General features: G+C 36.9%; 2 protein-coding genes across 4 annotated transcripts; one reads left to right on the top strand and one right to left on the bottom strand.

Moving 5' to 3' along the window:
- Positions 1–456: 456 nt before the first annotated feature.
- Positions 457–15,026, bottom strand: LOC104901175 (uncharacterized zinc finger CCHC domain-containing protein At4g19190). Of its 3 annotated transcripts, XR_002040607.3 has the most exons (8): positions 14,548–15,026; positions 14,400–14,462; positions 10,999–11,123; positions 10,765–10,905; positions 4,936–5,137; positions 2,307–2,421; positions 1,046–2,211; positions 457–909 (listed from the first exon to the last, which is right to left on the bottom strand). XR_002040607.3 is itself a non-coding variant. In XM_010688723.4 (7 exons), exons 1-7 carry the CDS (start codon positions 14,761–14,763, stop codon positions 1,478–1,480), a joined length of 1,596 nt encoding a protein of 531 aa, XP_010687025.1. In that variant the 5' UTR covers positions 14,764–15,026; the 3' UTR covers positions 457–1,477. The 3 variants fall into 3 exon arrangements, 2 of the variants coding, with proteins under 2 accessions (XP_010687025.1, XP_010687026.1); XM_010688723.4 differs by having other exon boundaries at positions 457–2,211; XM_010688724.4 differs by having other exon boundaries at positions 457–2,211; positions 10,765–10,878.
- Positions 15,027–18,106: 3,080 nt separating this feature from the next.
- LOC104901202 (uncharacterized) lies at positions 18,107–19,196 on the top strand. Its single transcript, XM_010688754.1, has 2 exons — positions 18,107–18,270; positions 18,380–19,196. Exons 1-2 carry the CDS (start codon positions 18,107–18,109, stop codon positions 19,194–19,196), a joined length of 981 nt encoding a protein of 326 aa, XP_010687056.1.
- Positions 19,197–19,206: the final 10 nt, after the last annotated feature.

Genomic DNA, 19,206 nt, shown 5'->3' with positions numbered 1-19,206 from the left:
TTGAAAATTAAAAATAGTTATTTAAAAAAAACAAACAGCTAGTTTTACCATATACTAGTTATCATAAAAGCTACTTTTACATTCAAACTCTAACAACTGATATTTGCCAACTAACAGCTAGTTTATTAACTGACAACTAGTTCTATAGCTAATAGCTACCATAATAACTACTTTTATTGGACAGGCCCAAATCATTCATACAACTTTACAAATTAATTATATACATTGTTACATTTTGGGCAAGAATTACAAACCAAAAACATAGCAACAGCCAACTTGATAAAAGTAAATTCTTAGAAGGTCAATTTACAATTTTTATTTCAGAAACTTGTAAGACACAGAGTCACATGATTTATTAGCATGGTAATAATCATCAAATTTCCCCCTTTCTTTAACAAAAACAAAGTTTCTTTTAAGATAATTTTTACAATTTTTACTAATAAATAGCAAAGATACTTATTGTCAAAATTATGGCTTAATAAGTGTAAAAGTCAATATATTACAACTACATCGAAAGTTTAAAACTGATAAATGTAATAAACAAAAATTAAGAAATTCTTGAATAGTAAATTACTAATCATTAATTAGTACAAAATTATTGGACTCCTTTTTAGAGTGTAAAGTGTGAAAAAATATGCCAATACTGGGATTTTTTGTGGAATTTGAAACAAGATATCACCATTGTTGGACTTCCTACCTTTTCTTTTAGTTGTACCCCAGGGACTTGGTGGATTCAACATCAACACAAACTCAAAGAGCATGGCACTTCAACTGAATTGCAATTGAGCTTCAGAATCAAAATCGTGTGCAACTCAGTTGAGGAGCTACTTCTTCCTGAGTACATTTTTCAGGGAGATGAGAACTATGAGGAACTCCTGCAGAACGTTGCCTGGCAGTCACCACCACCCTCTGCAAATTCGCGTGTTGAACCTCAAAGTCATTGTAGATTCAAGAAGACAATCATGCAGCACCTTACAATATGTTGTAATTGAACTAATTACTAGTATATCCTAAACAAATCCCCTAGTAACATAAGGTCCCTTACCTAGAAAGACAAAGATGCAGTGAGCTTTAGATTACTTAAAATTGTGAATCTAGTCCAATCCAATCAAAACTGCATCGAGATTTCCAATCATCCTTGACTTCCACTTAACAAGCTCCAAATAAGTTGGAACCAAAATGTTGTCTACACCATCAATTTGACATCCAGATTTTCGTGAGTGACCGAGAAATCTAAATGCAACCCTTTGAGAAAGAGCTCAGTCAACTATGCCCAGGAAAAATCTAGTTGACAATTTTGTCTCGCACAACCAAACCAAAGCTCAGTCCTTCATGTCAAGCTTCTTTATCAAGAACCCCTTCCATTTGCTTTAGAAGCTCCTGTAATGCCCACATGCGTACATATACTTGCACAGTAGCAATATCAATTTTCTACTGTTGCAGCCTTCCACTATGGTGCACGCTCCCATTATGATCCTTATAATCGCCCCTTTGATGAAAAAGAATGCTTATGTTTCCTCTTGTGTCTCTCAGATTCTGAATTATCTGATGAACTAAATTTAGAATCATCTTGGCGGCCACGCATCATCTTATTCCGGCATTTTTCGCTTTGTCTGCTTGATTTCCTTTTACCATCCGAAGAGTTATCTTCATGTGAAACTTTTGACTTTTTACATCCATGTGAGAGACAATTCTTGTCCTTACAAGCACATTCAAACTGACGTGAATCCTTACGCTGACTCTTCACGTGATACTTCTCATCCTTTGGCTCTTCTGACATGCTGGAATAAGATAAATCCTTTTTGTTCCTCTTGTTACGCGTGTGTTTCTTTCTTGATCTCCTTTTGTGCTCATAGTTGTCAAAAGTAGAATCACTTTCTTGATCACTATCCAGATATGATGCTCGCTTCTTATGCTTACTACTGCTTTTAACCTTCATTGCTAGAATCTTTTTACCATTATCATCATTGGAAGCAGGACTATTCCCGTCATGGCTTTGCCCGCGTGATGCGCGTAGCTCTTTGCTTTTACTCTTAGATCTCATCTTTGATCTTCTTTTCCCATTGTCACTATCCGAACTAGAGCTGTTTCCTTCATGATATTTTTTATGTGAAACATTTTTACGGTGCCTTTTACTTTTAGACTTCTTATTGTGATTTGTGGAGGACAAACTTGCCAGCAACTCTGGTATAACGCCAGCGCTGAGAAATCCTGCATAAGTTTATGTGCCACACACTAAGTACACAAACAATTTGAAACCAAAAATTGCAACAGGATGTGCACCAGCCAAACAAAAAGCTATTTACCTCCATATTCATCAAATATGTCCTCAGCAACTATTTGCTGGTTGGGATCATCTGGCTGAAATCCACCACGTGGAGGACTGATACCTGGTTTCTGCTTCAACTCCCACTTCAGAGGCTGACAATGAGCACAAAAGGTCACAAACTCACAATGCAAGAACATAACAAGTTTCTAGACTATCAATACAACAGCGTACCAAAAGCATGATGAACTGAATTGAACACAAAGGTTACACAGCGTAGCATATGCAACGTAATTTTATTCATATAAAGATGCATTAATTTACACCAACAAAAGGGTCTTCAGTTCCCTAACCCTCGTCATAGTGAACTTGTTAAGCGTCAGGCTATTATTTTGTCTTTTCTACAAAAAAATAGTACAGCCTAAACAAAATAATGAAAACAAATCACTTCCCGAGAACAGGTCAGTTAATTTCTAGAAAAATGACGCAAATATCGATGTTTGATGTCTTATCTCAAGCAAAGGCTCTGTCAAGAAATAACAAAATTAAAAAAAAAAACACCTACACAAGAAATTGATGTAACGGAACTCCCTTTTTGCAACTGCATCCCTCGAATCGATCCTGGCTTTATTGTCTAAGCATAACAATGCCAGCACATCAACTAGCTAGAAGTAAACCATAAGTCCGTACGTAATTTTGCTTTTTACATTATCTTGTATCTTTCACAAAATAATTGACCTCAAATGTTGGCCCCCATAGGCACTGTCCACTGAGGACCCTATTCATTAAAGGCCCTCCCCGTTAAAGGCCCTGTCGAATAAAAGCCCTACTAACTTGACCCTATCCTTATCCCCAATGGGAGGCCTTCCCAATTAACTAGGCGTAGTCTAGACATAAGTAGTTGACCAATGCTGAATGAGCAGCACACATAGGGTAACTAGAGGACAATTGGTTCATAGCTAATTATACCCTACTAAATTACAAGAAATCATGGCAACAATTTGACGAAGAACAGGAGACAACTCCATTAAATTAACACACTTATAAGTATAATCCCACAAGTAGGAATGTGAAAGAAGACCAACCGTGATTTAAGCAAATAGCAACATACTTTTGGCTCAGTGTTTAGAATAGCACCATGTCACAGAATCAGTAGGCGCTCTTTGCTTCAGCTTTCAGATCTAACACAAGGTTTAGCTTTTGATATAAGTTGGACCGACAAGCCGGAAAAAGAATTTCTATTCGGCCGCCTTTAGTCCTTTTCTCTCTTCCCTCTCTCAAGACCCTAGTTTTCAACCACCACGCTTTTGGGCGCCGGTAATCCCTGTTTTCTTTTCTAGCACTAGTTTTCAAGTTCTTGATTATAATAGAAGTTCTTCCCCTCTCTATTAAAGAGTTTTTCTTCCCGTGTGATAGATTTTATCTCTTTCCTTGTGAGGGTTTAGGTACTTTGATTTTTATTGTTCGTGACACCTACAACAAATTGTTTCATTGACGGGACTCTGTGCAATGTTGCAACGGGTTTTAGTTCTTCATTTACAATCAATTTACTCTAATCAGGTTGCACTTCAAAACTATAACAAATCAACAGACCTCCTTAGTAGAAGGCTTTGTAGAAGTGTTAGATCTCATACGTTCATGGTTTTGCCATAACAGAGTTAAATTTGTTTGTTTTGACTACTACCGTAAAATTGTACCTATGTCTACTCCAATTTAATAATGTTTTTTAAATTTTGTTCACCTAAATCTGGAAAGACTCTTGGGCACCTAGCTTTGTCACACCCAAGGTATAATTGATTCACTCAGATCACAATAAACAACAATGACGCTGAACAAACAATTTTAATCTCTCATTCTATGCAATAATAGAGTGAATCACCTGATTTTACGGTCATTTGACTAGCAATAATTGAGAATAATTTTTAAGACTCCTAATACTAATAGCTTATAGCACTGAAGTCAAATCTTTTGATGAGTAGCAGGGGCGAAAGATGACGAAAAATAACTAATCTGGCTTCTAGTAAGTTTGATAGATATAAACCTGATAAATCTTGCATAGGTCAAATCCATCGACAGCCAAAAGCTGATTTGACCTTATTACCGTTAAAACATAAACAAACATAAGAACATCACAAAAAAAATTAAGCAGAGTGCTTCAAACACTCTTACACTTATATAAAGCTTCCTTGAGCATACTCAGTAATAGCAACTAACACAACTAACACAACTAACTTTTAGAGCATTGAAATAACCACTATGAATTATGTTTTGACGCAAGAACACTCTGCCACTGAATTTCATGTGCTCTCCCCTACCAGCAACATAAGTCCACCAAATGTCTCCCAATAGGTCAATAATTCCATGATACTGATTAAGTGAAAATCAACTGTTTTACATTTTGAAAGAACAACAAAATGCTACTGAAGTTAATTGACTCAACGAACAAAGTCCCAAATAGTGTGCTTTAAAAATATGACAATTAATATAGCCTGCTTGATTCTAAACTAAATAATTCAATACTTAAACCATAATATCAGTGTACACAATGAGCCACCATAATTTGAACATTTAATTATTGTAAGTCTCAGTTTTGGGAATTCCAAATCTTCAACATCATAGTTTGCAGCATATAGGTCTAACATGCAAACAGTAACAGACACTAAGCTTACCTCACTTGTATCCATCTGTGCCATGATAGCTGTCAAGGGGTCATCTCTCTTGAGCCTACTCTCATCATTTGGCATTATAGCATCCTTCAGTGGACATTCACGATCTCCACTTTGGTGCCCAAAAGTTCCACATCTTACACATTTAACATTGCGGACTTCTACGGCAAACGGCTTAACCCTACCAGTAACTCCAGTCTCCAACCTGGAATATACATATTGAATAATTAGAACCATATCACATAATATGAATACTTAAAAATCAAGCAAAAATCTTCACAGAAGGACTAAAGAGGAACATCTTAATGGCTAACAATGCATAAAGAGCAACATTTGAAAGCAACCAGAATAACTCAGCAAATTTCACTTGCTTGTAATATGTAAGAGATGGTATGTGCATGTGCAAATAAATCCCCATTTAGCTGATAAGAAAAGGAGCAGTCTCACCACTGTATAGAGTACAAAAAGGGTGGACGGAAAAGGGGAAAAAAGAGAAGAAAGACATCAATTTGAAAGAAAAAGAACTTGCTCAGTAGCCATTTTGAGGCGGCCAATCTTCCTCCTATACATGAAAATCTTATAATAGGAAAACGTAGAAGTTAACAAGTTATACAAAAGTACTCTAAACTTTAAAGTTACGCAGAAATCTCGAAAAGACTTGATAGGAGACCAGCCAATTGAAATCTAAATCTAAATATAAATTATATCTTAATCTAAATCAAATCCAAATCTATACTTCCTCCGTTTCGTTTTAAATGCAACAACCGAATATTTTATATCTCACAAATAATACCCATTTGGTGCATTTAAAACGAAACGGGGGAAGTATATATCATATAATAACTAAGGGCCTGTTCGTTATCCTTTTTTGTTTTATGTTTTCAGTTTTTTTGAAAGCTAAAAACAAAAAACATGAAACCAGAAAAGGTGGTTTTCACTTTTTAGTTGTCAGTTTTCAAAATCATCATGTTTCTAATAAGTTTGACTAATTTTTGATCCATTATAGGACATATATCATATAACTTTTAAATACAAAAAAACCAAAAACCTAAAAACCACAATGATGCCGAACGAGCCCTAATCGAATGCATTTGTTATTTTTCAAAACGGGTAAAACCTTTATCTGGGATCAGCAAAAGCAGGCCCACTTCCATAACCCATTTTAAAGTGCCCAACTCCTCCACCCCACTTTGTGACCTATCCTTTCTTATTTCACAAAATCAGATCATAGAAAAACGTGTGAGCCGACTATTCTATTCCTAAGCCCAGTTTGTCCATTTAATCTGTTAAACCCAATTTTTAACCCCTCCACTCATAAGACTTTTAGCCCAAACTCATATCACCTTTTACTCACATATCAGCCTAACCCAATTTTCATTTAATTCACCCAACTTTTTATTGATAAATTGCTAAGAACTAAATATTACAGAGGGGAGGGTATTTTAGATATTATCTTCTTTAGTTTACTTGGGGAACAAGTCGGATTGTTTGTTAGGAAAATAGAATAAATATAGAGTAACACAGAATGTGAAAGGCATGTCGAAAATAGATGGGAGTTTGGGTGAGCTTTTAAGAGTTCATCAATTAAGCCTCTTGAAAGCTTGAATATCTTCACATTTTGCTATATTCTCTGTTATTAATCAATCAAAGTTAATCTTCTTCCCTTAATTTCTCTATTTTAGCACTACAATCTGCCATGGAAGTTGACATTTTGCTAAGTGCCTGATTTTCGTGTTCATAAAAAAAATTCTGCCATGGAAGTTGCTAGAGTTCCAGGAGAGATCGGAAAGGATATCACTAAAGAGATGAGGAGATCATGAGAAGAGGGTTTGAAAACCTTCCAAAACATCTAGTGAAGATAATTGATGAAGCTTTCTCTCCAATCCAACATGAGTTGAAGTTACTTCGCTTGAGGAGGAAGACAACCAGAAAGAGTCTGAGAGGGACGAAGAAGAGTTGACTACTGGAGAAGGTAAGGTCAGGTGGTTTCTATGGTGAGGAGAACCAAATGGTTCCAGAGGTGGACCAAATGGAGGTCGTGAAGTCTGGTGGAAACTCGAATAAGGTCGGGGAGAGATTTCTAAAGTGCAAGAGAGAAAGAAGATTGGATGAAAGATGTGGTGACTTTAGAGGTTGTTACACCGATGGTGGTCAAGATGGTGTTGACAGCGGAGGTTAAGATGGTAGAGAATGTCAAAATCCTGCTTGCTTCACAGGTGATAGCTATAGTGGTGGATCTAACGGCCTCGCATGTGAAAATCGGGGGCAAAGATTCGTGCGAGGCGGTGCCGGAAGCAGCAAGTATGGAGGTGGACCAGGTGGTGTTCCGATGGCAATGGTGGTGAAGTACAGTGGGAAACCAAGGAGGAGCTTGCAGCAGCATATTGGAAGCAGCAAGTATGGAGGTGGACCAGGTGGTTATTCCTTTGATGTTTGTGGGTTTTTGTTTATGGCCAACAGAAGACTTTAATTTAATTTTTCTTATAATGGAATGAAACATGTATTCTTGATTTAGTTTCAACTTTTAGGCTAACCATGCAATAAGCTAGTCTAGTTCTTCAAGGAAAAAAAATGACTTTTTGTTATGCAAATAAGGGTTTGTTGTAGCTCATATGTGTAGACACATGAATCTGTCTCCCCATTTTAATATCCGATGATGACTAATATACCTGTCTAATTGGTCCCGATCGAATAAATAATGAAGAATGAGACTAAAATTAACTAAATTATGCCCAATTCATATTTTTAACACATTTCCTAAGCCCACTTTCGAAAACCCTTTGAAAAATAGCTTTACGAAAGCACGTTTTCTAAATCCCTTTTTCTAGCTCAATTTAATTAATAGAGTTAATTTAAAAATATTAATTAGTTATCTATAATATTTTCAAAACATCTTTTATAACTTATATCTAAAATATTTACAAAATATCTTTTTTAAAGTAATATCTTTTGAGTGCGTTCACCTCTTAGCATATATGTATATATGTCATCTATTTGTGGGGATTCAACTCACGCCATATTTTAGGAGCACTCCGTAAACCAAAACCTAAACTTACCTACATCAAATCACTTTCACGCCATCAACAATCATCATTAGCAACCATCACTTAATCCTCATCATCTACTTCCACAAATCCTTGGTTAGCATCTAATCGTCTACAACTCTCTCTCTCTCTCTCTCTCTCTCTCATCCTCACTTAATATCCTATGCCTACCTCCTAATTCTCACCACGTGATCACCATCTCACCTCTTGAATCTTCTTTCATCATCTTGAGTTAATAAAAAGCCAACGCTTTAACATTTATTTTCCCTGAAAATCTACTTCCACAAATCCTCGGTTAGCATCTAATCGTCTACAACTCTCTCTCTCTCTCATCCTCACTTAATATCCTATGCCTACCTCCTAATTCTCACCACGTGATCACCATCTCACCTCTTGAATCTTCTTTCATCATCTTCAGTTAATAAAAAGCCACAATCAACGCTTTAAAATTTATTTTTCCCTGAAACACTAACAGCATCATCATACTTCTAAATTCTTACAAACCCACTTGATTTCGTGATCACCTATTCTCAATTTCTCAGCATTATTATCACACAAAACCAAAACTGCAATTTTATAGTTTCTCCAATCTCATGTTAAATCTAGAGCAAAGCCAAGCAAATTATTTTCTTTGTTTTGTTTCGACACAATCTAATCAAGCAAAAACATTCGAAGGCTAGTTCAATATATTCAATCTAGATCCGTACAAATAAACGACCCACACGGAGGTATAATTTATGCGGATCCCTTAATTGATTCCATTCCTTTTTTATTTTTTTATTGAATTTGCTAACTTTCTTTTCATGATGTAGATCGTTAGCGTATTTCTGCGATTTTCTTTGTATTATAACCGACTCCCTGCACATATTTCTTTTCTTATATTTATTTTTTTTCTCATGAATATTTTTTATGCTTGATTTAGTATTTTTCCACCCTTGTATATTTTTGTTAATCAAGACCTAAGTAAATGTTCTCACGACTAAATCAAATAATATAGATGACTTGGTAGGTACCTTGTAATCCGATTGTCTAATTCAAGTACTCATAAAAATTAGTATATTGTATTTAATGAACCAACTTAGATTAATTTTTATGGTGTTTAAAATATATCGTTTGGTTGTTTAATTGCATAAAACAAAATTTATGAATCGTAATTTAGTAAAGGCCACCAATGGGCAAACGTGATTCATGATCATGTTCGTACCCTCACCCCGAACTCAATTTGTGGTTCATTGACTAATTATAAAATCATGATGAGGAATTCTACATTGGATAAGTCCATCATTAATGTCCCTTTGGTATCCCAAATATCTAATTAAGTTTACGAGTCTTCTTTTAAAGGTTTGTTAGCGACTCTTTACGAAAGGTTTATCAGAACTAAAACTCTTTACAATGAGTAGGGGTGTTCATGAATATCCGATGCGGTAAAACGGATCTCCGATCCGCTTTTTGGTGTTCGGATATTTTGGATCGAATATCTGAAAATTTCTGATCGGATACGGAACAAAAACTTTCACTTTCGGATATCCGAAAATATTCGAAACACGCGGATAATTTTGGATTTTTTCGGATATCTGATCCGAAATATTAGAAAATATCAAGTTTAGTAACTGGATATCCGAAAATATCTGGTAAATCGACCCGAATCGAAACTTTTTTTTCGAGCTTTCATAGAAAAATAAAGAATCTAGTTATCGGGTATCCGATTCGATCCACTCCGAAAATTCTGATACCCAAAATTTCAGGTATCCAGAATTTTCGGATCGCGCTTTCTCCAATATGAATTTCGGATGCCTCATTTTATAATTGGTCTCATTTTATAATTGGTCTCATTTTACAATTGAATTTGGAATTTAATTTAATACTATAACATAAATGCCTCATTTGATAATTGGTCTCAAAAGCCCTTTCACTACTAGAATGCACGCCTTTGGTCTTCCACAAACTACTTCAGCACCATTACAACATGTGATCATGTCACATGATGTGTGCCATAAAAAGCCACATATGCACTCTAGAGTCTAGACTAGGGGATGTTCTATTCAACTTATTTTTGCTCATGTGAACTCAACTGAACACCTTATCTGAACTTAGTAGACCTTGTTTGTGACAAAGTCCTAAACACTAGCCCTTTTTGCCATCACAGACTACATTTTGCAATGGTGGTCAAAACCCCACATAGTGGTATAAACTATAAAGAATCAAAACATATTGAACAATATACAACATTGTGATCCCAATAACCACTTAGAACAATACACAACTAATCAAGTTGTTGGTGCTTTCTAGCTTCTTATGCCTTGATTCATTATACATCTAAAAGAGACCAATTCATTATTTCATTCTATCTCAAAAGGCATAAGAAAAAGCCAACATTCAGACTTTCTCAAAAAATTAGTTCCTTTCATATGGAAAACCGTGCATCATGGAGAGTTATCTCTAAAGTCAAAGCCACAACATTGCATGGAGAGGATCAACAAGAGATGCAAGAAGAGACACTTTAATGAGAGTTATTCAGCAAGGCCACATTCATATGATTTTGCTTAAGCAATTACTTCTATATTCTAAAACCATAGGTGCATCGAATTCCGAAACCACAGCAACAATCTTACTTGCTCTAAGGGATAAAAATGGACCAAGGCAAAATCGTGCTTTGTCTAAGAAATGAAGGTACTCGAACGTATTTCGATAAGAAAGTTCATGACTAACAGAACCTAATATTGACCAAAAACCATCACTATATAACGCTACATCATAATAAAATTAGCACACTTTCTTACAAAATTACCTTGGAGCATTCTTGAGAACTGCAAATTCTTCTTCTGTTGGTAAAGTGCGGCCGAAAACATCCTTAGGTCTAGCTTTCTTTTTCTCTTCCATCAAAGCTGCAACTTCTTGTGGCCTACAACCAACATCAATTGGAGTGGAGCTAGAGGAATCAGGTCAACTCCACCATCAGTATTCATAAGCCAACTACACTCAAGTTGCCTTAGGGAAAAAGAGCGTAGGGTAAGATAAGTACACTGAAGAGGAGCAAATCTCGCCAAGCTTCTTTCTCTCATCAGCAATTTCAGCAGCTTTTGCACTTTCGGCATTGTAACCAGGTGGACGTACATACATAAAACTAACAGCTTGCATCACATCCACCTATGATTTAAAGACATACCCATATCAATACCCAGGAAGAAACTCCTAAAAAAATCATGAAATCAAGATCAAACAAACATTGAAAGGCATGCAGATTAAAAAGAATTAAGAGAAACCATTCCACAATTGTATATTCACTCTATCAAATGACAGATATAAACTATATGTAGCATGGAAATTGTTGGGGCAACTAATAAGGACTAATATTCAGGGGGAACGGTATTCTAGGTAGTATCTCTATTAGTTAAACTTAAGGAATAAGTTAGATAGTTTGTTAGGGAACGTAGCATAAACATGGAGCAACTTAGAATGTGTAGAACATATTGAAAACTGATGAGAAATTCGATGAGCTTTTAAGAGTTCAATTGGGGATAATCAAGCCTCTCAAAAGCTTAAATATCTTTTACATTAGTGTTTTTACTGTTATTAATCATTTAGAGTTCATCCTCCCCTTAAATTCTCCATCTTAGAATATGGCTAAGTTAATTCTTAGCAGATACTTTTCTAGGAGATTAAGTATCTGATTTTAATGCTTTAAAACAAATGAATCTGCCATGGAAGTTGCCAAATCTCCAGGTCTGAAAATGAAGAGATTCGAAAGGAAATAGCTAGGAGATGGAGGAGATAATGAGAAAAGGTTTTGAAAAACTTCAAAATGATCTAGAAAAGATAATCGATGAAGCCTTCTCTCCAATCCAACGAAAGTTGAAGTTACTGCAAAGGAGCTTGAGGAGGAAAACAACCAGAAAAAAATCGGAAGAACTCCAAAAAGATCCAGGCATGGAAGAGAAGGAGGATGCAAAATTTAAGAATTTCAAGAAAAATGGTGGAGACTATCCAACCTTGGCCGGCAAAATTACGGTGGCACGTCAGGTTGGAGGACCATGAAAAGGCACCATATACGCATGGTGGTTCCAAGAAAGTCGCAGGTGGCTACATTGGGGAAGGTAGACGACACTTCATGGGTAAGGAATATGTGGTGGTCTGAGTTTTTTGGCCGGAAATCGTAAGGGGTGTTGGAACCTCCAATTGTGGTGGTCTGAAGAGGGAACGAGAGGGATTTGTGAAGGGCAGATATGGTGCAAGCGATTCAGGTGGACCCAAAAAAATTTCCAATGAGAAATTCGAAGGTGATTTAGATCTCCTTGCCGGCAAAAATGTTGGTGATGAAGACGGACGATATTCATGGAGGGATTTGTTGCAGAAGAACATGATTGAAGTTGGCTTGGGGAAAAAACCAAGGTAGAGAGAAGGTAGTAATAGCAATCTTGTAACTGCTCAAAAAAGTGACATCATGGGTCAGCCCATTCTTCCTTTCTTAGATATAAACCCCAACTATTTCACCCTTCAACTCACAGACCAACTCTCTTTAACACCCAAAATTTTCAGCCCAAATTTCATTACACCTGTCCAATATTTGATTGTTACACCAAATTTCCCCAACCCTACCACTCCACTCTCACAGCCTTCACCCAACTTTTCACCCAACTTTGCTTGCAAAACTCAGTAAAGAAGAGTTCGAACATCTGTGGCAGCACTGCTATGAAGATGACATTGACCAGCTTTTTTGAGGTTGAGAATCGAGTGCCAACTACTATCCACCTTGAGGACAAAATGGAAGTTTGGGGGGCAGTGATGCGTGCATGGATGGCTTCCCTAGGACAAATCCTAGTTCTGTTAGGATTTAGTAGTTTTAATTGCATAAGAATTTTGTCTATAGGACTTTACCTTTCATTTGAAAGGGTTTTTCCTATTTTAAACTTAGGATTTATTTGTTTTATTTTAATTACTCATTAGGCATGTAAAAGAAATGGGAGTGGCGTCCAAATTTCCTTAGTATTAGTTGTGTTAGCTTTCTTTTTTTTATGTTTATCTAGAAGTAAGTTTTGAATCATAAGGAGTCTTGACTAACGGCCGAAGTAGCTCTAGTTAGTTATTTTTATGATTATCTTTTAGAGTGTCATAATCAAAGTTGTTTTAGGAATTTACATTCTCTTTATTTATTTCAGCCACCATAATTAATAAAAGTTAGATGAGTTTTGATTAAAGATAATCCCTCATGAGTAAAGTTCCGCTCTAAAAGCAAAGTTTCACTGAGAAAGCACAAACCATAATTGACCATCAACCGTGAAAGTTGATAATTTTCATATCCTTTAATATTTTCGTCCAACATAGATCCATAACCACAAAAGAGTTTGAATTTCCTTATAAAAACATCAAAAAACACTCGTTTAATCCAAGAACCCTGAAGAAAACTATAACTACACCTATAGACCGAGCCTAATTCGTGTCTTCTACCCCAAGAAAACACATCACCCGGTAATGCTAAGAACTGATATTTTATGGGAAGGGTATTTTAGGGAGTATCTTTATTAGTTAAACTTGGGGAATAAGTAAAATAGTCTGTTAGGAAAGTAGCATAAATATGGAGCAACTTAGAATGTGTAGAGCAGGTTGAAAATCGATGAGAAACTGGTGAGCTTTTAAGAGTTCAACCAGGAGAAACTCAAACCTCTCGAAAGCTTGAACATCGTTTACATTTGTTGTTTTTACTGTTATTAATCAGTTAGAGTTCATTTTCTTCCCAGTCATGTAACGAGGTTAAGGGTGTGTTTGGCCAGGAGGAAAGTGCTTTCCAGGAAAACTATATTCCTCACTTTTCTATGTTTGGTTAGAACCAAATTAAGGAAGGGAAATTATGGGTTGAATTTTATTTTCCAAGAGAGGAAAATTACTTTCCCTAGGAAGGCAAGGAAAAAAACACACTTTACCCCACTCTATCAAACAATATCACAACACAAACACAGGAAAATGGGGTTAGAAGGAAAGTTACTTTTCTTGCAACCAAACAAAGGAAAATCAATTTAGAATTGAATTTTGCTCAAGAAATGTTCTCCATCCACGAAACACACCCTAAGTTAATTCTTAAAAGTCATGGAAACCCAAACATTTCGAAAATGGGGAAACCTCAAATGCCAATTAATTACAAGATTCATTAGGCTAACACCCCCAAGTTATCGGCAAAGGAAACTTTTCGAAAACAGGGAAAACCCAGGTCCCAAAGGTTCCATGCTACACAACTCAAAATACCCACTTCAGATTTGTTACGAAAACCGGAAACCCAGGTCCCAGAGATTTCCATGCTACATAACTCAAAATACCCACTTTAATACAAAATCACAACTTCACAATGTAAAAGATAACCCAAATGGGTAGAATTCAAGAGGGCAGATTTCGTTAATTATACACTCAAACCAGGATTAAAAAAAAATTAACCTTATCTTTCTCTTTCTGGGAAAGGAGGGAAGTTTGGCGAAGAAACTCCTGCTCTTGAGCATACTGCAAGGAACAACAAAAAGAGATGAATTTAGAAAGCAAAAAAGAAGAAAAATGAAAGGTGGGTTAAGCAGAAGAGAAAAGAGACCTCGCGTGCGATTTCTTCGGAGCGGCGTTGGTGTTGAACATGGGTTTGTTCGGCAATCCATTTACGGCGTTGATTAGGGTATGAGAGAGGGTGCCAAGGTTTCTGATTGAGGAAGGAATGACTCCAAGCAGTCCCTGATTTGGTCTGTAAATCTACTTCACCACCTTTATCTGAGAATCTCTTGCTCAATCTTGGACCTCCTTCATCGTCGTCCATTGTCGATTACAATATTACTCGAGTTTTTGAGAGGAAATGATGGAAACGGAAGTGAAGTCGCTAGAAACTAAACGGATATCCAAGTTGTTATACAAAGAAAAGGGCAAAAATTCCTGAATGCAGACAGTCCACCCCCCTTTTTCCCTTTCACAAGTTGTTATACAAAGAAAACGGATATCCAAGTTTGTATGTGGTTGATTGATTCTTAATTTCTTCTTTGTTAGAATTCAATGTGTTGATGTTGTTAGGTTTGAATTTTTAGGATTTATGATTGATATATGGCTTATAATACTGGTGTACTTTTTGAAGCAAATTGTTACATTGAGAATATGGCATGGGGGAATGTTCAAAAATACTATACTAGGGGAAAAAACAGAAAGGGCTGCGCAGGAAGGGCTGCGCTTTTCGTAAAAGCGCAACCCTTCTGTAGGTAAGAAGGGCTGCGCCTTTTAAAAAAGCGCAGCCCTACTAAGTGAAGGGTTGCGCTTTTTTAAAAAGCGCAGCCCTTCTGCTATGTAGGGCTGCGCTTTTTAAAAAAGCGCAGCCCTTCTGCTTAGTAGGGCTGCGCTTTTTTAAAAAAGCGCAGCCTTCCTGAAAAAATTTGAAATTTCGGAATCGCGGGCTTTGAAATATTGAGCGGGGATTCGTCAAATATATTATCCCTCATTCTCTCTCCTCTCTCACGTCCCTCATTATTCCTTTCCTCCTTCTCTCTCATCCTCTCTTCTCTCTCAAAAACTCCCATAAACATTTGCGACAAAAACCTTGAAATGATTTGCACTAAACATGGCTACGCCGTGACGTTTAGGCTTTTTAAGCCATCCGAGTTCGTTTAAGCCTCCAAATAGCCATTTTATGTTTTTCCGAAATTTTTTTTCCCTTAAATTATGTATTAGGGTTTTGTTTTATGTATTTAAACATTATTAGGTTAATGTTTGGAGGTATTTCTTGTATTTTCAGATCTATAATGTTCTTGTATACTTCTCTTTGTTTATATATTTTGATTAATGTTCTTGTATACTTCTCTTTGTTTTGATTAATGTTCTTGTATACTTCTCTTTGTTTATTTTGATTAATGTTCTTGTATACTTCTCTTTGTTTATTTTGATTAATGTTCTTGTATACTTCTCTTTGTATATAATTTCTTGTATTTTCATCTTGTTTTGATTAATGTTCTTGTATACTTCTCTTTGTATATTAGTTTTTGTTCCTTTTTTTCATTTTCGTTTCATTCTTTTTATTGTTTTGGGTTTAGTATTTTCGTTTCGTTTCTCTTCTCTTCTGTTTAATTTCAGAAAATGTGAGATTATGAGTAAAAAAATGTCAAAAAAAAAATTTTTATTTTTTTTTTTTTTTGGTAGGAAGGGCTGCGCTAGTTAGGAAAAAGCGCAGCCCTTCTAGCTCAGAAGGGCTGCGCTTTTTCCTAACTAGCGCAGCCCTTCTGGGCTAGAAGGGCTGCGCTTTTTCCTAACTAGCGCAGCCCTTCTAGCTTAAGGGCTGCGCTTTTCTAGCGCAGCCCTACTTAAAAAGTGAAGGGCTGCTACTGAAAGGGCTGCTGTCAAAAAGCGCAGCCCTACATGCCTTTTTTTAGCACAACCCTTCTTCATTTTTCCACTAGTGCTAGGAAGGGGTTAGTTTACCTTGGTGGTGAAGCTAAAACATGGCATGTTGACCCTGATCATATGTGTTGGTGGTTGTTGGAAGATTTGGTTTAAAAATGTGGTGGTTACAAGGAGATTGTGTCTGTGCATTATCTCATACCTAATTGTACACTTGATGAGGGTTTAAGGAGGGTTTATCATGATGCTGAGGCTTTGGAATTGAGGGACATTGCTGTGAAAGCTAGGTGCGTTGATATGTATGTTGCACATGAGGTTACTCCTAAAAAGCAAACCCCTAGAAAACTAACCCCAAAAAGGAAAAAAGGGTCCCCACTAAGGAGCAGTCCCAGGTTTAAAAAATAATCTCCAACCACAGTGATACCTTCACCAGTTGAATCTCCCCACCAAAAGAGTCCTCCAAACCCTACTTCTCCTCCCATATGTACCAGTAACCCTCCAAAGCCTAATTCTCCTCCTACATGTACCAGTAACCCTCCAAGCCCTAATTCTCCTCCTACATGTACCAGTAACCCTCCAATCCCTAATTCTCCTCCCATATGTGCCAAAAACCTTGAAATCTCATCAATTCCAACTATTGATGAAGATGAGTACTACAGATGGTATGACTATAGGCATGACAGTCTTATACCATTGAAAGACCTAGTGTATGGGAGTTGTAGTGAGGAGGAAAACAGTGATTCCTTATATGAAGCTGAGGCAGAGGATGGTGATGTGCTAACTGATTTAGAAGAAGAGGAATTGAACCTTGAGGAAGAATCAGAGATTGATGAAAAAGAAGATTCTGATGTAGAGGCTGATGATGACTATAGTGATGAGGAATTCTTAGAGTCTAGAGAGACTAAGAGGAAATTCAAAAGAGAACTTGTAGAGTTGGCCAAAAAAATTCAAAGGGAAGCTGAAACAGGCAAGTCAACTGCACAACCTAGGGAAGAAGATCAGAGTGGTTATGTGAGTGACTATGCAGAAAGTGAGGGGGCAGAAGATTCACCAGATGAAGGTGATGATGAGGCTGAGGTTGAAAGAAGAAAGAGGGCAAGGATGCTTGTAGTGGGGGAAGGTACAGATTGGGATTTATTTGTATGGAAAGCAGGGCAAAGATTTCCAAATAGAGAGGCTTTCAGAGAAGCTGTAAGAAGGTTTGCCATCCATCAAGGGGGAAATTTGAGAATTGTGACAAGCCACAAAGCTAGGGGACAAAGATTAGTGGTGAGGTGCAACAAGGAATGCAGTTTCAGGTTGTATGCATCCTGGGACAATACCACACATTGTTATGTGGTGAAATCAGTAGATAAAGAGCATTGTTGTACAAGGAACATGAGAAGAATAACCAGATCACATCAACCTGGTTAGCTGCACAATTCCTTTAGATTTTTAAAGCTCTACCACATTAGCCAGCTAAGGAGATTGTTGAGTCAGTGAGGAGGATGTATAGGGTTGTAATAAAGGAACCAGTTGCTTACAAGGTCAAGTTTCATGCACATAAACTGTTACATGGCTCAATGAAAGAGCACTACATGAAGGTGGGCAAATACCTGGAAGCAATAAGGCATAACAGTCCTGATACAAAGTTGGTGTTAGTGGCTGATGATGAGAAGTCACCCCTAGTTTTCAAGAGGCTTTTTGTCTGCTTTGATGGTGTTGCAAAAGGTTGGATTGAGGGATGTAGTAGAGTATTATGTATCGACTCATGTTTCTTGAAGACATTCTAAGGAGGGCAGTTAATGGCAGCCATAGGAAGGGATGGCAATGACCAGATGTTTCCTGTGGCTTGGGCAGTGGTGGAGGGAGAGAATAATGACAGTTGGGCCTGGTTTTTAACAGAGGTGAAGAAATGTTTGTTGTTGAATAATGGACAAGGGTTGGCAATAATCTCATATGAGACTTGGTAAGTTGTTGATGAATGTTTCAATTTCAACTTGTGTGTTTATTGCATGTTTTACAATCTAACTTGTGTGTTATTGCATGTTTTGCAGTCTATTTTGGCAGCAGTGAAGGGGAGTTTTGCAAAGTGCAGAGCACAGACATTGTGCTAGGCATATATATTCCCACTGGCACAAAACATTCAGAGGGGATGAGTTCAAGCAGCTGTTTTGGAAGGCTGCTAAGACATACAGTGAGCAAGATTATGATGATGCACTTGTAGATATGGAGAAGGTTAGCCCTGTAGCTGTTTTAGCCTTTAAAAGACACAACCCTAGATTATTTTGTAGGCACAAAATGAACATAGATACAAATGTTGATTTCATTGTTAACAACCTAGCTGAAAAAATTAATGGTTGGATCATAGATGCTTGGACTAAACACATTCTTTACATGCTAGAAGATATTAGAACTGCTTTAATGCAGGGATTAGCTGTTAAGAAGATGGAGATGGAAAAGAGTTCAGCCCTTTTATGCCCTAGGATACAAAAAAAATTAGACAAAGCAAAAGCATTAGCAGCTCAATGTAGGGTAATTCCATCAACTGCCACTATTTTTCAAGTCAGCCATTTGATGTATTCTTTATCAGTTGACTTAGAGAAGGGGACCAGCACTTGTAATGTCTGGGACCTGACAGGAATATCCTGCTTGCATGTTGTTGCTTGTATATTTTTTTGTCATAAAAATGCAGAGGATTTTGTTGCAAAGTGGTACACTAGGGAGACTTACCTAAAGTCATATGGGGTAGCTATTCCACCTTGTGTTAGTGAGAGATACTGGCCTAAGGTTGACTACCCATTAGCCCCACCCCTGTTAAAGTTGGACCTGGTCGACCTAGGAAAAATAGGATCAAGGACCCCTTCAAAGATCCTAAAAAACCTGGTAAACTGACTAGACATGG

The sequence above is a fragment of the Beta vulgaris genome, chromosome 8 (assembly GCF_026745355.1).
Source record: "Beta vulgaris subsp. vulgaris cultivar EL10 chromosome 8, EL10.2, whole genome shotgun sequence".
Taxonomy (NCBI): domain Eukaryota; kingdom Viridiplantae; phylum Streptophyta; class Magnoliopsida; order Caryophyllales; family Amaranthaceae; genus Beta; species Beta vulgaris.
The sequence above is the reverse complement of the archived record's forward strand: the minus strand, read 5'-3'. Positions and strand labels throughout refer to the sequence as shown.

Coding starts and splice junctions, on each gene's coding strand:
- LOC104901202 (XM_010688754.1), top strand. CDS start 18,107: ATGGCAGCCATAGGAAGGGATGGCAATGACCAGATGTTTCCTGTGGCT. Junction 18,271..18,379: donor ATAATCTCATATGAGACTTG/GTAAGTTGTTGA, acceptor GCAGCAGTGAAG/GGGAGTTTTGCAAAGTGCAG.
- LOC104901175 (XM_010688723.4), bottom strand. CDS start 14,763: ATGGACGACGATGAAGGAGGTCCAAGATTGAGCAAGAGATTCTCAGAT. Junction 10,906..10,998: donor GAGATTTGCTCCTCTTCAGT/GTACTTATCTTA, acceptor TGATTCCTCTAG/CTCCACTCCAATTGATGTTG. Junction 2,422..4,935: donor CACAGATGGATACAAGTGAG/GTAAGCTTAGTG, acceptor GCTCATTGTCAG/CCTCTGAAGTGGGAGTTGAA.